This window comes from Falco punctatus, assembly GCF_963210335.1.
Source record: "Falco punctatus genome assembly, chromosome: 1".
Classification (NCBI taxonomy): Eukaryota; Metazoa; Chordata; class Aves; order Falconiformes; family Falconidae; genus Falco; species Falco punctatus.
Genome location: NC_137580.1, coordinates 7,490,850 through 7,509,833, shown reverse-complemented (window position 1 = coordinate 7,509,833; position 18,984 = coordinate 7,490,850). Strand labels below are relative to the sequence as shown.

General features: G+C 42.6%; 1 protein-coding gene across 1 annotated transcript; it reads left to right on the top strand.

Moving 5' to 3' along the window:
• Window positions 1–5,752: 5,752 nt before the first annotated feature.
• PGRMC2 (progesterone receptor membrane component 2) lies at window positions 5,753–18,500 on the top strand. The gene is made up of 3 exons (XM_080390206.1): window positions 5,753–6,159; window positions 16,366–16,521; window positions 17,258–18,500. Exons 1-3 carry the CDS (start codon window positions 5,784–5,786, stop codon window positions 17,353–17,355), a joined length of 630 nt encoding a protein of 209 aa, XP_080246332.1. The 5' UTR covers window positions 5,753–5,783; the 3' UTR covers window positions 17,356–18,500.
• The last annotated feature ends 484 nt before the right edge of the window (window positions 18,501–18,984 follow it).

The following is an 18,984-nucleotide window of genomic DNA, read 5'->3' as shown; positions in this document are numbered from 1 at the left end:
TAATTGTATGAACGGTCATGTATGCCTATTTAAAATCATTAGGTCACTACTATGACAAATTTACACTTGGTTGTGTATTCATCATTTCCCCCCCTCAATAATAACGTGGACTTTGGGATGGAAGACAGGCTTCTGCATAAGCTGCTTAAATGGCTTTTGCCCTTAACAGAAGCCAATCTCTCTAGGAAAACCAACAGTGTAACAGATACAGCTGAAAAAAATGCCTATTAGCTTGAAACATTGGTTCATTCACTTCGATCCTATGGGGACATCTGTGAATTCATTGCTGAAATCTCCTAGGACAGCTAGCAACCATTTCTGAAACAAACCCAAAACTGAGGTATGCAGTCTGTTTCCCATCACCGCTTAGCAAACACAGGTCTGTTCCTATGGTCAGCTACTATGAATCACTGGCTTGTCAAAACACGGGTTCGTTAGCTGTCAAGAGTAGCCTGGAACAGTGTTTTAAGACTGAATAGAATATAAAGTGCCTCAAAAGCTTCATGGAACTGCGATGGAAAGGCAGGTAAGCAGGACGAAGACATACAAGAACGCAGAACAGGAGGAATGCTAGTAGTGGCCTGCTTCTGTTTGTTAACTTTAACTCACTGTATCAACACTAACACTTAAAGAGAGAGAACAGCAGCTGAGGTAGACCGACACTTGTGGACAACCTAGAAGACGGTGATTGCAGTGAACCAAGGAAATTACCATAGGAATTCATATCAATGTGAGTGGTATCATGCTACAGAACAAAATGTACATGTAAACACAGCGGTATCTTATGAAGATAATCCCAAGATAAAGTTAAACTGGGAAAAGAACCCAACCAACAAACAACTGAAATTCGCCTAACTCAGTATTAGATGAAAACTACACAAAAAGTGTCTACGTTAGTGGTATTTCCTATGGGGGAAACAAACAAACAAACCAACCAACCAAGCCAGCTCTTTTTAAAACCAAGACAAGGTTACTAATATTATTAAATTTGTGAAATTAAAGACACTGGAAAAACTCTTATGGACTTCATGGGATTTAACTATATCACTGCACAGACAAACATAATTTGGTTACCTAAGCGCTTGGTTTGCCAGTGCTGTAGTAAAATACACACAGTACAACTCTGCCCAGTGTGCAAAAGGTCATACCTGTACGGTCAAGAACTGAGTTGGATGTACAGAAATACTAAAATTATTTGCAGTTGCATTAAGGAGTTCAAATTATTTTCTGACTTTAATTCTACATTTTACATGCACTATTTCATTATCTACAATGCCATACATTACCAGCGCTAAGGCAAGATTACCCATACCTGCGCTCATGAACCGCAGCGTACCAGTGCACAGTCTACTTCCCAACCCTCTAGACAGGTCTTATCCCCACTCTCCTTGCTACCCTTATTATTGCTGCAATATTATGACCAAGCACTTCACATATCACACCATTTACAAAGACTAAGAAATAACAGTTGACTCTTTATCAATGAAAAACTGAGACCCATAACAGCAACTGTGAAGAATATTAACTCTGTCTTAGCCAAAACAAGCAAATGGATTAATGTAAATTTCACTTTGTGGCTATTCACACTGTATTTTCAAATTTTGAAAAAGAAATTCTGCATAACGTATGCATTCTGCATCCCTTCATTAAAAGACCCTGTGACATAATACTAAAAACTTTTAGGTAGGTCTACATGTAGCACTTCAAATAAGTATGAAATAAAGATGTCTTAAGAAATGTAAGCAGATACTGTTTTGAAATAAGACATCAAGCATTGCATTGACCTCAACAGTAAGCATTTCCAAGCTTTATCAGCTTAAAACTAAATCATTGGTGCATCCTGTACATTAAGCTGGCTTTAAAAATATCCAACATCCATGGAGCTGACTGATTGTTCTATAATTCCAAATTTACTGAGACATTCCTACATTCCTTCGCACGCAGTTTGCCTCCCAATCTGTCCTGAATGTAGCCTGTCTTTATGTGATAACAGATGTTTCTTCAGCTTCAAAATCAATGGAAAATAAACTTCAGCCATGATAATAGCTTGTACCAGAGTTCAACTTCTGTTTGTGAAACTTTGCTCTCATTGTGTTTTTCACTGAGTTCAGTCTCCTTTCCAGAGACTGTAATGAGCAGTGTTTGAAAAGAGAAAAGTGAAGAATGTAACTCTGAGTTGAGGCATTCACCTCCTAATGGAAAAGTCACCTAGAAGCATCCTGCCTACTTCTCTCCAAAAAAAAAGTAATAAATGTTAGACAATTATTTTGTATGTGGAGCAAAGTAGGTGGCAACTGATCTATTTGCGAAATTCTTAGGACAAAGGTACAATAGTTAGCCATAGTATATCTGACACTTTATAATACAGAAGACTACCCTGAAGAAGAAAATATATACTGATGTGGAGAGACATTGAACATCTAACACCAGTGAGCAAATAGCTTTACAAGATACTACTACTGGTTTTTTTCCTTTTTGCTAGAACAAATCATGTCAGATATGGCAGAGACTGCTATGAACATTAATGCCTATCAACCTTCAAGAAGTAGAGGATACACAAGTAACAATAGATGAGATTGCATTAAAATATAGTGATAATTCATTTTCTAGGTATTCTTCAAATTCTGTTAGGTAAAAAAAACCCTATAAAATTAAATAATTAACAACAACAGAAGCTATAACATATGTAATTAGAAACTTGGTAATACTCCATATATATTTTTTCAGGATTCACTAAGCTCTTCAAGGGAAACCGTGATACACAACTATCACTACTTTGCTCCTCATATCAAATCTGTATGAATAAAATAGCTGTGCATTAATTCCAGAATCTGGAAAATTCTGACTGTTTTTTTCACAGGTAACCCAGGATGCTCAATTTTCCTTTCACTAATCATACTGCTGTAATTACTCCACTGCCACCTTAGCAATAGTTAGGCTCCCCAATCATGGGTCAGGATCTATGACAGCTGGCTGTCAATTAGTTCAAAATAAGATTCGTTCACACCAAAAGAACCAACAAGAAATGCACATAAAGAACAGCAGAAGAAACACAGTAATGCTAAAATACTTTTCAGGACCCTTTACTAGTCATCATAGCTTTATAGAACATAATGTTTATGCTTTACAGGGACAGACTTTTTGCATTGGCAAACCAAGGACAGGTGAAGAAGAAACACTGGTAACAGTCATGGTGGAGAAACTGTTTTTTTCTGGCGTTTTTCTGGCAGGCAAATCTAACAGCAGGGTAACAAAATTTGACTGAAGTTGAAACTAGTCTGCGCCAGGACAGGAAGACATTTGCTTGTTGTATTTGAGGTAGCAGATCATGAGTGCCTCTGTCATCTAATGATGATGTTCTGGCATCAAAGGTGCCTGCAGCTGCACTGGGACCTTAACTTCCTTGGCACTTTGTATCTGGACTTGTCTGAGGTGTATGTTAACAAGGGGGCAACCAGCCAGTGTTTCTCCAATTCAGAACCTACATGTTTTCAGTCGTTTCTATCTCCTAGGTTTGAAAATGTTCTAATCCAAGTATACTTAGTATAATACAAATACTAAATATGCTATTTCTAATGTATTTGTCTATTTCCTAGTATTCAAATTCTTCTCAAGTCAGTCTTTCAAACAATTCCATTTCTTTGGGGCAGGTTCCTGGGACTCCGCTTGGTTTCCAGTTCTTACCTGGGGATCAAAAATTGCCACCGTTTTGCTGCACTAGATCCAAGCCAAGGCTCACAGAAGTAAATAGAGGTATCCCAGCCAAGCCCAGGTGGCAATACAATCTCTTAAGAAGGCATCCAGAGCAGGACAGAAGGCTAGAAACGCTTGTGGTAGCCACACCGATTCCTGAAAGCATTCTTTCCAGAATATAGCAGAACACCACATTAATGCAGTGGAAAACCACCTGCTTTCAAATAAATGTCTAGATTTATTTAGTCAGTCTGTATGAATTTAAAGATAAGATCTTGATAGAAACATGGGTAAAAGGACTTTGCACCTTTTACTACTTGTTTCTGTTTTCTGAACTCATATTTACAATACAAAGAAAGTTAAGAGAGCATAGTAAGATGTTGTGGAAAATCTAAATTAAACTCATGAGGGAAGGAAACCCAGAGTTAAGAGTGCAACTCCTGTCTTTTTCTGACCTGCAACAGAGCAGAGCTGTGCCCAGACAATCCAAACATACAATTCTGTGATAAAAACTGTTGTAACCACAATCAAGCTGTAACTTGTTAAGATAAAAGGAATTTTTTAATAGTGTTTACTTATACATATATTAAATAGAGCCTGCTGGGTTAAGAGAAATAGTAGTAGTATTTTAATTGCAGGTCTTTAACTGGCAAGAACTTCATCCTGTTTCCTCACAGAGGTAGTCATTACTGAACTGGCTCAGAGGCCAGAAGATTAAATACCTAACCCTTACACAGTGTGTTGAAAACACAGAGCTTTATGTAAATGCTAAGTATCATTAATGTTATTTTCCACTGGGTTGAGTCTCTTGCACCATCTACCAGCCTTTGTGAAAACATCTGAGTTTTTCAAATTTTGTGACTGAATTTACATAATGTATTATTCTTAAAGCTGCTGTTACTATGCAGGGATGCTTCAGCACCACAGAGTTACGTGGCATAACCACGTTTCTCAAGTCCAAAGTACTCCCTGACTCACACTCTGGCCACAGGGAGAGTGGCTGGGCCCAGCCTGCACTCCCTAGGCCGTTACACATCTGTAGAGCAACTCTTCAGCATCACCTGATGCAACAGTCAGTTTTGCTTGGGAACACGTTCCCAAGATGAGAGGAACAGAAGGGCTAAATTCTGCCCAGGTCTTTGCTTTCTCTGCAGGTAAGTGTCATCCTACCGAGGTGACCTACACGTACCCACTCTCTCCTTGAAAATAAGAAAGTCTTGTTAGTGTTTCTCCTCGGGTAACTGAGCCAACTCACTGTCAGGCATGAGTTGTACAACAAGATACATAGTAAAGCCACCTAATGCACTGCCACATGCACAAGGAGTAATTCTAGTGGACAAGGCTACTGTTAGCAACCATCCCACTTTCTGACGGCAAAAACCGGAAGGCTGTATTTACCCTAAGCACTGAAGTGCACCAAGCAGTCCCTTGAGCTATCTTCAAGCCGGGCTGCAGTGTCACCTCAGTGGCACGCCTGCGTTCACTCAGGCGGGCAGCAAAACCACCTCGGAGCAGACGCGTCGCTTATCTCGGCACCCGCCGAAAGGGCGCCGCACGACGTGGCTGCACCCCGGCGGCCAGCACCGCCAGCCTTCGACCTCTTCCCCTCCGCGGCGCGGCCCGGCCCAGCCCGCCCCGCGGGTCTAACGCACCAGCCCGCCGCCCCCGGCGCACAGCCCCCCGCCACGCCCTGCTGCTGCTGCTATAGCAGGCGGCGGGGCCCGCCCGCTCCCCTGAGGTGAAGCCACGCCCCCTCACCCCGCCGCCTTCTCCCCCTCACGTTCCCGCCAACGCCACCTGGCCGCGGGGGGGGGGGGGGGAGGGGGCGCGTGTGTGTGAGGGGGCGCGCAGGCGCACTGGCGGCGGCGGCGGTTCTCGCGAGCGGAGGGGCCGTTGGGCTGGCGGGGCGTGTCCGCACCCAATTCGCCCGCGGGGCGCGAGCCTGCCGGGGGCGGTGCCGCCCAGCCCGGGCACCAATGGGGAGCGGCGGGCGGGGGCGCGGCGGCCGCCTCGCGTCTCTCCGGGCGCGGGGCGGGGCCGTTGGGGGGGCGGGGCCGTTAGGCGGGCGGGCGGGCGCTGGCCTGGTAGTGATGGCGGACGATGGGGATGGGAGGCTAAGGACTGAGGGGAGCAGCGACGGCGGCCTAGGGGGCGGGGGCGCAGGGGAGCCGCCGGCCGGCGCGGCGGCGGTGGCGGCGGCCGTGGGCGGCGAGATGCTGCTGAACGTGGGGCTCCTGGCGCTGGCGCTGCTGGCGGCCTACCGGCTGTACCTGCGCTGGGGGACGCGGAGCGGGCCGGGGGGCGCGGCTCGGCAGAGCCAGGCCGCCGCTCTGCCGCGGATGAAGCGGCGGGATTTCTCCCTGGAGCAGCTGCGCGAGTTCGACGGGGCCCGCAACCCCCGCATCCTCCTGGCTGTCAACGGCAAAGTCTTCGACGTGACCAAAGGCAGCAAGTTCTACGGGCCCGGTGAGACGCCGGGGCCGCGGGGCGGGGGGGCGTCCCTCGGCGGCCGCCGCCGCGCCGGGCGGGGGCCCCGCGCTCCCCCTCAGCTGCCCGCTGCCTTTCGGGCGGCGCCGGCGGGAGGCGGGGGCGGCGCCGGGGGAGCTGCTGCGGCGGGCGTGCCCTGCCGCCGGGGGCTCCGTGCTGCCGGCGCCCGGGCCTCCCCCCGCCGCCCTGCGGGTCGGTGGGCTTCGGGGAGGCCTGGCTTGCGGCTCGGCGCGGCGGCCTTAGGCGGGCCCCGGGGTTTATCTCGGGCGGCCTGCCCCCCGCGCTCGCCGCCCGCTCGGCTGACAGATAGGGGCCACCTGGGGGGTGTCCGGTGGGAATCGGCCGCGCAAACCGCGACCTGGCCCCGGTGGCTGCGGTGCACAGCCCCTACTGGGCCGGCCGGCCTGCGGCCTGGGGGGGCTTGCGAACAGGTGATGCGTGACGGCGCTGGGCTCCCTTCAGGCATCCCCCGCGCATCCGTGTATCCAGTTGCTTAGATATGGATGTGCCATGTTGATAATGCTTCTTTTTTTTTTTTTTTTCCCCCTTCTGTCTTTTCTAGTAGGTTTCCCAAGTGCAGCTGAGCAATGCTTCCTTCGTTCTAGCTCTTACGGTTCAGGAAAGAGAAAAACAAGCTGGTTACTTATTTAGGTGCAAATGCCATATTGAATATGAATTTTAATCAGAATAGAGGCAGACAGGGAGAGCTCGGGGACTGCTGTGTTGCTACCATCGAGGAGAGTGCAGAAATCAACCTGCTCTCTTAAAACAATAGACAGCACAGTTCTTTGGAGCAGAAATGCATCAAAGGTTCAGCGAATCTTCAGAGGTTCAGAAAAGTACGCTTTAAAAGCAATGTTTAGCTATTCACATTGTAGATGTGAAACTGCAGCGTAATCTCTTGTAATAAACAGTGTTCTTAATAATGAGGCGGGTAAACTTACTGGTGAGCACTGTGTTCACATCTGATGGCAAAGGAAATGAGGGTGATGACTGCTGATAATTTTCTTCCTTAAACAATGGTGGTTTGGAAAATATGATCTAATCAAATTATGCAGGAGTTTTCATAGTAGGTATGGCAAGTGTCTTTGTGCAAGGGATGGAGGAGAGAGCGGATACTTCCCCCCCTTGAAAATAGTTGAAGTTAAGTTATTATTTTTAAGTAATCTTAGATTAAAAAAAAAAATACAGAACTGACATGTTAGAAGTCTTTGGTTCTTACCAGGGAAGTGACAAACAGTTGTGCAGTAGAACTGCGCTAGTATTTTGTAACGCCTGTTACCCTCCAGGTTTGTGATTCCAGCTCTGCTGCTGGTTGCAGAAATCAAAACTGGCATAAATGAATCAAATTGCTTTTCTGACTGGGTACTGGAAAACAACAATAGAATCTAAGCTACCTTTGTCATGCCTTATTTTGTTTATTGAGTGGTAAAGCTGAGAAATTGCAGTCTGGTGGGCTCCATCTTTCATGATACTGAATCAGGCTAGTTCTTTTGTCTCTCACTTTTTAGGGGTTTTTAGGCTGAGACATAAGTGCTGATATAAAGTGCAGGTAATGCATATGCTACGTGAAACTTAAAACACCAGTAAGTTGACAGATTGCTTCATAAATTACTCTGTGAAATAATACTGAGCCATAATCTAAACAGTCACTTTAGCTCTTTTGTGTATCAAATATAAACTCAATTTTAGACCCTCCATTGTAGATGTCATCACTGATTCACATCGTCATCCTCTGGAGGTCTGTTTTTGTGAGGAAGCCAAAGCTTTATGTTCTAGGACCTCAGTCTGGTTTTTTTGATAACTGGCAGCAGCTGGTTTCCCTAAAGCAGTGCTTCCAGCTTTTTGTGAAGAGGGACAAAGGCTTCCCCCCGCCTGCCCTCCCTCCCTGTAGTGAAAGATTGCCTTTTTATAACAGAACTGACATCATCTTTGTCTGTCATATCTCTGTTACTTGGGCCACACACATGAGGATAGTGATGCTTAGCCTGTGCATTATCAGCTGTGTGTTTTCTGCCGAAGGTGTTGATTTTAGAATCGTGCTGATGGGGTTTCCCTGTAGAGATGCATGTCAGGGAATGTTTTCTTGCAACTGTATTGTGGCTGAAGAGAAAAAAGGCTCGTAGGTGGTGTGCAGGCCTTAAAAGATCTGAGAAGACTTAGGTGGAAAAGTCTTCTACAGCTGATTGAGAACTTTTCAGAAAGACTTCAGTCAGAGTAGCCAGATGTTCACAGTGGTTTTTTAGGTAACTATGCCTCATAGCTGGAGTATAGCAAGAGAAGCGCAGAGCATACCAGCAAAGCCATGGCTAAATTTTGTTTAACAGAAGAAACAGTTGAGGGCACTGGCTTTGCTGATATTGCAGGTTAGGACAGTGAGCCTTTTGTACTTTGTTGAGGTACTGATGCGAAATAGTGCTTCAGCTTTTAAGGCAGCAAAAAGCATTGGCTGAGGGCTCACTATCAAATCTTAAGTATGTCTTGACTGCTGGGTTAACGTTGAATAACGTGGCTGTCTCAGAATGTCTTCCGATGTCTTAAAATAAAGGTGGGTTGTTTTTTTTTCCTTCAGTGCAGTTTGGATGCAGAGTTGTTCGTTATTTCTCTACTTACAGCAGAAGGCTAAAAATGCACAGAATTGCCATCTAGTCCAGATTTTTGTCCAGCAGTTGAGATGCCATTAAAATTCACAGTAAGCTTCTGATTTTATTAGACGCTCTCCTGTGTTGTAAGTTTCCATCCACTGAATCCTGTTATGCTTTGGTCTGTTTCATTGGGGAGCCCTTTAAACACATACAGTTAAGATATTTTTAAAAATTGATAGACTGTTGAGGTCATCCTTTCAAACAGTCATGGCTGAAAACATCAATTTCTAGAATATTTAATCAAAGTGTTTTCCACATTTTTTGGTTTTTCTCTTGCTGTTTTCTTTAAGCCTTCCAGTTTATCTCATTGGTATCCTATCAGTCTTTGGTTATGTCTGATGCATTTTAGCTAAGAGCAAGAAAAGGTTATATCACATATTTTACTATCTGTCCCTCTTTGAACTCTTAATTTAAAACCTTACTTGCCAAGTTCTTTTCCAAAATGCAGCTTACTGGGATAGTCCTGTGTTCTGCAAGTATACCCTTTGTTTCGAGACTTCACCTTTAGTTGTATTAAATACCATCTTTGTGCCCAAATGAGTAAGTGTCCTAGAATGCTTTGCTTGGTTATTACCTTTAATTAATTACCTTTTCCTTTATCACACACAAACTGTAAAAGAAATAGTAAACAATTAGTGGCTCAGTATTAAAAATACCATATAACCAGAATTTCAAAGCAGCTGTTTTGGGGCAATTTCCCCAGCTGTAATCACATCTCATCACTTTGAGTCTGATGATTAATACCTTTAACATGTACTGGGTTGAATGAGAGATAGTTTTTACTGTTTCATTTATCACAACCTTTAATGTCATGTTTGTTTGTATCAAAATTCCTGGTAACGGCCAATAGAAGGACATAGCAAGAGTTAAAGCAATGTTAGCAAATCCTAATATTTAGCATTTAAATTGGCATGCCAAGATAATGCTGTAAACAGGTTGTAATTAACTTATCGAATACTTTGTGCAGTTATGAAATATTTGTGGCTTTGAGCATGACAAAGCAAGATTATATGCAGTCCAGCGTATACAAATGTTCCACATCACTTCTTGGTTCTTAATGTTTAATGATTTTTAAAAAATCAATTTCCTGACTTTCCTTTGCTGCAATACGTTGTCACTGTCAACTTATTTCTCATCCCACTCTTGTCTTTCAGCGTGTCGTGAAGATTTCTCCTTTCCGGTTTGCTGAGAGGAATAGATTAGGTGGTAGTTCCTTCCACAAAAATTTCCATCATAGTTCATTTTTCATGAGGGGAAAATTACCTTTATTTGATGTTGCAAATCCAGTTAAGAACTGTTGATTTCTGATGTTAAATACTTCAGAAAATTCTCTAATAAACAGCTGTCATTTTTTGCCATCAGTTCTGTAAAAATAATCTGATGCTATTGCACTTCCTTTGGAACAGAGTGCTGTAAACTTCATTATGTCTCTATTTAAAAGACGGCACCGATGTTTTTCAGTACATCCTTTATGAGGGTATGGTTAGAGTGGAATGTTGCAGGAGGGGCATCATATATGTTGTATCTGGAGAATTCTGTTAAGGGTGGCCTTATCTTAAGAACACAACAGGCCAAGGGTTTACAGATAATACAGAGGATAAGACTGGGGGGAAAGAAGTACTTTCTGTAAGGTGTGTGCCTTGTCTGTGTTTTGATGTTTGTCAGCTCTTTGGTGTCTGTGTAATGGTGCTGTCTCTCACCCCAGAACTCTGCTTTTCAGAGAAACAGCATTTCTGGATAAAGAAGCTAAGCTCCTACCAGAAGTAGCGGCACTCAAAAGGTGTATACATGCAGATTGGCAAGAGGTTGTTTCCATACTTCTGATTAAAGAGAATAGTGCCTTGGCCTTCAGGATGAAGGAAGGAGTTGTTCTAAGCCCTCAGTCCATGTTCACAGAGAGCAGGGGCCAGTCAAGTGGTTTTGTGCAGGAAGATGCATCACTGTCTCCTCCTCTGCTTCTGCTTTGTGTGTCTGTCAGCTCGCTCTTTGTCTTTTTCTTTTTTCCTTTTTTAATAACCTGATTATATTCTTTAAAACTTCAACAGCTGTGTGTTTGATAAAAGGTCCGTGTAAACCCTTAGTTCCAATTTAAACTATTCAGGTTCCAGTCACCTGAGATTTGAGGGACCTGATCAAGCATGTATGCTCAGAGCAAGATATGTTAGGATGTGATAGTAGCATCATTGTTAGTGACGTATAGATGTTAAATCCAGTGCATACATAGCAGTGTAGTTTCATTTCATTTAATCAAAAAACCTGGCCTGCATTGCTTGCCTTAATTATGAAATAAACTTGTGTCCAGAGCATTTCTCACTAAAGCAAGATGTGGGATCCAGGTCTTCCTCAAGTGTGGAGCTGTGTTCTAGGAATCTCCTGACTACTGAACTACAGGCTCTCCTGGAAGCGCTCGTTGTCTGCCCCTGTGGTTGAAATTGGGTCATTAATTCTTGCACTTTTTTTTCACCGAGTTAAAAAGGAAGCAAGCAAAAGAGAGAGCGAGGCCCTCTGGTCTTGTGCCTGAGAAGCCAGGTTTAGACCTTTCTTTCTAAGCAGTTCCCATCTTAGTATGTAGACTTTGTAGATCACTTTCCTAAGAATGCTTACTTTCCATGCAAGTTGTAACTTAAAATTGACCCACATCTTTCCTTTCATGTAAATCTGGAGCAGTAAAGTTAAAATTATGTCACCTTGAATTCCCAGTGATAAATGTTATTAGAAAGCTTCTGCTTTCAAGCTGCATCTCAGAACGGCTTTGTCCAATTTGTAGCTTTTTCATTCCCTCATAAAAGATGCAACACTGAACAGACAGGTGTCAGGATTCAGGTAGAAAGTTTTAAACAGTCAGTGGAGATTTTGCTTCATTTGGAGTGGAAAAGGTAGACAAAGTGGTAGGGTAGTGCAGCTGCCAATAATTTTGTGTTCTGTCTCTCTTTGTTCCTCTAACTTACATTAAAAGAAAAGTTTGTCTTCATTCTTAATCAAGAAATGTTGTCCGCGAATTTCTAAGCTTCAGATAAAACGGGGTTTTATTTCCAGCGGCTGCATGGAGCCCACAGATGCAAAGAACATCTGGTATGCTTTGCATATTTGGTGATTGCTTGCAAGTGCCTTTTGACCATTTGAAGAAACCAAAGCTGGTTTAAAACTGAACCTTGTTACCCTGCGTGGCTTCTTCAGGGAACTTCTATGGGCCTTGTGAGACAATACAGTTCTGAGATTGCAAATCGCTTCATTAGATGTAAAGTCCACAGGCAGCTGCAGTCCCTGTGCTGACAGTTGGAGCAATCCAAAGTTCAGTATACACTGTTCACCTTTGTGACAAGTCTTGGAGCAGTAGTCTGGGATGTTCAGCAAAGCCAGTATGGAACTGAAGTGGTCAGACAGCTGCTTCAGTAAAACAAGAGTACCTACTCGAAAGCTGAACGCCAGCATAGGTTTTGCTGGGGGAAACTATTGGCCAAACCAGCTGAAAACTGAAACATGCTGTTCCGAGATCCAGTTTAGCCTGTTTGGAGCAAGTGACTAGAAGCAGTGCTTCCAAATAAAAACTCAGCTTGGACAGCCTCTTATCTCAATTTTTTAAATACAGTGCTTTAACATTAAGTGTATTTTTCCTTGCCTGCTGTTGTTTAGGGTGTCTGCAAAGAGAAATTACATCTTCATTTAATAATCAAAACAGGGCTAGGGGATGCAGAAATCCTGAGTGCAGGAATTGGAAAGGTATTTTCACTGGCAGAGAAGATGTGGATTTTGCCATTTCTCAAACTACCCAGTTCATTTGTGAACAGAGATGAATGTCAGGCTGGAACAAGATGTCAGATTCTTCAAGGCAGCCAGATTTTTAACTGGATTCTGAAAGAAAGTGAGGATCTGCAGGTGATGGGTAGCAACGTTTTGCATGTGTTCTAGCTCAGAGAAGGGCATACTTTATGCAAGATAGAGTTGTAAGGTACGTGAGGACTTTATACTGGGGGGGCTGGGAAGGCAGGGTATAAACGTAGTGGTATAGATGTGGAGATAGGTAGGCAAATACGTAGTCTTGATAACTGTTTGGCCTCAGCGCTAAAATATTCAGAGGCTCTGAAACAAAGTGGTTTTATATGTGAAAGCAATGATGGGAAGAAAAACATTCTCCAAGGAACAAAGTTTTCTTTGGTGTAAGGCCTGTAGCCAAGTAACATGTAGCAGGCGTGTTTTAATGGGTTTTGACACTTCCCCTGACTTTCCTTTTGTTGTTTCGAGATGGCAAGTAAGAGTGGGAGGAGAAGTTTTAAAAGAAATATTTGACTATGAAATAGCTAATTTGGGGGTACAGCAAAAGAAAACCACTAAAATTTTGTGATGGGGTCTTGAAAAATCAGTTTGGTACACATACCTATGCTAATAGCATCTCCTTTTGCCATCTCTTCAGTGTGTATATCCTGTCGTGGTACAATCAATTATTTAGAGCAGGAGCTAGTCTAAATAGGTAGGCAGACAAAAGGAAAGAAAAGAAGGACTATGGGTAGGGCTTGCAGAGTAAATTGCATCTGGTCATGAAAGAACTCTGTGGGAGTTATGTCTAGGTTTGCACTAATGTCTCTACCTCAAAATCATACTCTTCAAGGGTATTTTTTCCGCAGGGTTCTCTATGCTGGCACCTTCCTGGATGCTTCTGCAAGCACAGCAAAATCTGATAGGCAAAATACCTTTTTAAGACTGTTGCACTGGTATTTATATGAAAACAAATATTAGACTAGGGCTTATAGCAAGACCCCAGACCTGTATATTCTGTATTAATATAAAATACTGTGCTTAATCTCTGTGTAAAAGTATCTGAATGGAAGCTTTAAATCTTGAAGTAGATTGCTCGTGCTGAGGTATTTGAACTTTTGCTTTAGCCACACTGCAGCTAAGGTGAAGCCAGGCTTGTGACTTTTTTTTTTTTTTTTTAAAGAATCGTAATTCAGTATTTGCCTTTTAGTAAAGTATTAAAGAATGAGGCGTGTTTCTAAGTTACATTTGCAGAGCTGGAATTTGAGATGCTGTCTACCAAGTCCAAAGGCTGGGTTTTACTAGTTAGCATTTGGGCTGGGCTTGATTGTTTCTTTTTGACTCCTTAATGCTTCTGTAGCAAACATGATGGAATGCTAACATTTAAATTCAATTTTAGAAAAGAAAAAAAAATTATTGGTATAATAGCATCTGACATTACAATATATTTGCAGAAATCTTGCATCCATTAATCTTAATGCAAACTGATACATTCTGGAAGCATTCATGCTTTCCACAGTATATGTTGTTGAGATACAGGGATGTTCAGGGCTTGATACTGATAAATACAATGTAATTCTCTTTTTAATAGAAATAATTGGAATCAAGCTGGTGGACCAGGAGGTGGCATCTCAGCAGGTGCTGTAAAACTCCATAAACCACTAAATGCAAGGTAGAAGGGAAAGGGGAACAGTGTGCTTCTCTGACTCTGGTTAGCCAGAATTTTGAAAATGCGTTCTGCAAATAGCTAGTAGGGTTTATGGAAATACTTGTTTTAAACACTTCAGAGAAAGAAAATGGGGACAAAATACTGTTGATGGCAGGTAGAGTAGCGGTTTATAATTGCTCTTAAGGATTTACTGATTGTGTGTGGTCTTTGTAAGAGCTGTTTACAGCTCCTGTGTTCTTCCTTCAGAACATCAAAACCTAGATCCTTTGAATGATAGCTATTTTGGAATGAAGCAAGAATCTTTGTTTGAAGAGGCTCTATATTATGTTGCAAAAGACAGCCATTGCTACCTCTTGCCCTGTTTTATGGAACTGACCGAGCATGCAAAATGCAGAGATTAAATATTTGAGTATAGGATTGATTTCAGTCTCTGAATCCCGTTTTTCAAATAAACATCTAACTCGGGATGCAGATAGGGAAGAATGGAGTTCACAAGCCCTCTTGACTTTGTTTCAAGTAGCATAAATGTAGTCCTTGATCCCAGAGGTAGTTACTGTGAATGCCATACCTGGAGCTATCTGAAAGGACGAGCATGGAGATGCTGTTAATCATTGTGGTTCTCTCTTATGGCCAGATCTGCACAGTGCAAGCCTGCAGTTGATAGTTCTTTCTGTGATGTCTACTTCTTGTGAAATTTTGCTTTTAAATCGGTTGGTTTGTTTCCAGAGAGACAAGGGAATTGTCTTTGGCACACAAGACACCCTTCTGTTCTCAGGTTTGACTGTAAGCAACTTACAATGCCAAGCACTCTGGGGTGGAGAGATGACAGCAATTCTGGTGAGGACGTAGTTTCTTCTAATCCGTATGGTACTCGGGTTCCCTGCCTCAGGAGTTCTTCCTGCTGCATTCAGCCTGTGTCTCAACCATGAAGTCAATGCCCGGCAAGAGCAGATAGGTGTGGTGGCTGGAGCCAGCGGCCTGGGAGGAAACCAGCCTCTCTGAATGATTTCCTGTGGCTCGTCCTGGTGCAGAAGAGGTCTGAGGTGCTACAGCAGGCAATAGAGGGGTTGAAGGACAGTGTGTTGCCACTTGCTTGTGTTCATTCTTGCCCATGGGTGCTGCCTTTTCTTCAGGCTGATGGCCACTGTCGTCTTCCGAGAGGTAAGCCAGAGAAGGGTTCTGGCCTATTTATCTTCAAGTAGTGACCACTCTTTAGAATGCCTTGGGCATTTCCCTGTTGCTTAGCTGCTGCAGTTAGTGCAGAAAATTTTAAAGCGTTTCTTTTTTTGTTTTCTTTTTCATTGAGCTGAATTAAGGTATTTGGGTTTAGGTCAAGAAAATCAAAGATAACGATATTCTTGAAGTTCTTTAGATTAAAATTTGGGAAAGCCAGTTACCAACCTCGTCCTGAAAGTTGTTGGTTTGCAAATCATCCAGTTCGCCTTGTAATATTTTACAGTCACTGCTCAAAATTTGATTTGCATATTTGTGCTGCTTTGCATCAGTCACAAAGCAAGTAGTTGCTTTACGTTCTTAACATAAAGATTTGTGCAGTTTTCAAGAACAGTACAGGATAGGTGTATGGGTGATTTGCTGCCCAAAATAAATGAGGTTGTTTCCACAGAAGAAATGTGTCAAAAGACACACTGTAGTGTGTAGAAAGTTGTGGTGGTTCTGTAAGTGAAGTGAAATTATTAATTAGCACTCCAATTTCTATTTATTGATAAAATTCAACAGATATCTAATTAAGATGTCTATATAATTTGCTTCTATTCATGCCTGACTTGTAAATATATTCTGTTTTGCTTAATAGTAGTGTTTCTTTTGAATTCCAGCCTCCAGTCCCTTTGGAATTTACATCAACTGACAGGGATTTCTCCAGATATCCCTTCAAAGCTATTTTCCTGGTTCTGCTTCTCTCTGCAGACTTTATCTCCTAGTGACGCTTAAGACTGAATTGCAGTGCTGCTGAATGTTGAACAGCCATGGCATTGAAACTGCTGCTGTTCCCATCACTGCTGAAGTTTAATGTATGGCTTTGGCAGAGTGTATAAAGAACTGAGATTGGTCACTATAAACAAAGATTTGAAGGTCTCGATTTTGTCTTTTTGTTTTCAGAGGGTCCATATGGAATATTTGCTGGCAGAGATGCCTCCAGGGGACTAGCAACTTTCTGTCTAGATAAAGATGCACTCAGAGATGAATATGATGACCTATCGGACTTAAATGCTGTACAGATGGAAAGTGTAAGAGAGTGGGAAATGCAATTTAAAGGTAAATTCCCCAATTAGCAGCACATCTTTGCCTTAAGGAAATGCTTTTAATCAAAATGACTGATGTGGGCTTGGGGCAGCTTTTGACGAGATGTTGATGGTAATGTTAATAATGCAGCGTAACTTTCTTAGGAAAATAAGGGGGATTCAGGCCTTTTTTCCATAGGGAGGATTCCACTATAGCTTCTTGAACCTTTTGGTTTTATACAAGAAAGCTGTTCTCATCTCAGCTCTTCAGTGCAGAATTTCATTCTCTGATCTCAGTGTAGCCTCGCTGATGGAGTTCCTGCTCGCGGGTTGTTGGCTTTGGATGCCATGGAATTATGATTAGGACTATGAGTTGTTTTGGCATAAAGGGTTGAACAAGTTTGTCTTGAAATAATTTCTCAAAAGTATGGAAGTATGCCTCTGGAGGGAGGGGGTCATTTTTCACATTGATTGAAATCAAAACAGGCTAAGGGAATTTGTGCCAGTTCTAATAGCAGCATTTTCAGGCATTGTGTGATAAAGCTTGCCTGATGAGCTGTGGGAGAATTTAAAGTAGTCACAGTAGAGAAAGTAGTGAGCAGCAATGGCAGCAAGATTGTTTTGAGGCTGAGCTTGCTGATAAGTTGCCGTCAATTTCAGCAATTGAGGTTTAGTACCTTGGTGTGTAGGAGAACTGAATTTGCAGTAGTGCAGGCTAACTAGCAAATGCAGCTGTATTTGATTGTAATGGAATCATAACTCTCTTTCAGAAAAATATGACTACGTAGGTAGACTCCTAAAACCAGGGGAAGAACCATCAGAATACACAGATGAGGAAGATACCAAGGATCACACTAAACAGGAATGAACTTTGTAAACAACCAAAGTCAGGGGCCTTCGGAACTGCAACCTCTTATTCCCCATCACAGAATGTCCTGCATCTTTGGGTACAGTTCATCTGCTGCGAAAAACATTCAACAGGTTTTGTACAAGGAAAATAATATACTCACAAATGAAGATTTGAATACAAGACGTTATCTGTGCTGCCAAACTTTTTGTTGCAGTTTATTTGTGATGTCTGGTTAGGCTTTGTTAGTGAAGAGGGGCCAGGAATTTAAAGTCAAAAACGCTATTCCTTTTTATCAGTAAGTTGAAGCCTTCAAATAGTATATATTACAAGCTCTCCAAAAGACGTGAGTCTTCAAGCTCAGCGGAAGGTTTGAATCTTGTTTCATGTGTCTTCAGCATTAAAAAAAAAGACGTAGTCATATGCATCAGTATCAGTAGGTTAGACTACTGAAACTGGTGTTAAAATGTGAATTTCCAGGTTTTTTTGGGTTGGTTTTTTTTTTTTTTTTTTTTTTTTTTTTTTGCGGGCGTTAATAGCCCTGGCAGAATACTTCAGTTCTCTAAGAGAAGTCCGTGTAGATTAGGATGGGGGTAAAATTCGTCCTTTTCTCAAAAGGATTGGGTAAAACTTTTCTCTGCAACAACTATGATCTGAAGCCTGCCTCTCCTCCCTTTTCCCATCCTCTAAATCAAATCAGATATTAATTGTGCCTTATTTCGCTTACATAGACTTGAATTGTTTTAAGGGACAGCCCCAAATTTGTGGTTTCATAGTCACTACAAGCAGCATTGAGACTAAAGTTCGAATGTTCTGTTGACTGGAAAACCTTGATGTCATTCTGTGTATAGAATGTAAAAGAGGAATACTCAGTGTTACTGCCATATGTTAATACTACATATACTTAAATTAGCATTGTGATGGCCAAATGCATACTCCCGTGCTTCTTTTTAGGTAATGACAAACACACAAAAAAAGTCACCCTTCCTCCTCTTCCAGAAGCTGCCTAACTTTTGGGAGCGTAGCCTTCACCCCCCTGTAGAGTGAAGGGGCGTGCGCGCGTGTGTATGTGTGCGTGTCTGTCTGAATGCAAGACTTGGGAGGGATTGTTTCTGCAGATATTGTAAATACGAATACCATTTTAATAAAGCATGTACAATACCAAATGTGCTGTCAGACTTTATGTAGAAGCTGTTAGGCAGCTCTGGAGTATGATGGAATACAAAGTAACGGGAAGAACTCCTGGGTGTGAAACATCCACCGCTATTAATCCTGTTCCTAGTCCTTGTGGTGCCTTTTCTCCTTTCAAGTCCCAGCTGTTGAAGAATCTTGAAGAATTACTCAGGTAAGCCGTATTTAAGAGAATAAACCTATGCCAGTGGCATTTGGGGGAGGGGGGGGAAGTGCTGTAAAGAAAGGAGAGAAGCATTTTAGGAAACGTGTAACGTACTGTGAAAGGAATGTGCCTTGTGGCACTGATAGGACAAGAATGCTGGAGATGTGTACACGGGTATCGCTCAACATATTGTAGAAATTTCACCGTCTGTTCTGCTAAATTCATAATGGTGATGCTACTCGGTTTGCGACTTGCAGCTCTATGGCTTACACCCCTACCTGTGTTTGCAGATTTCACCTGTGGTAAGTAACAGA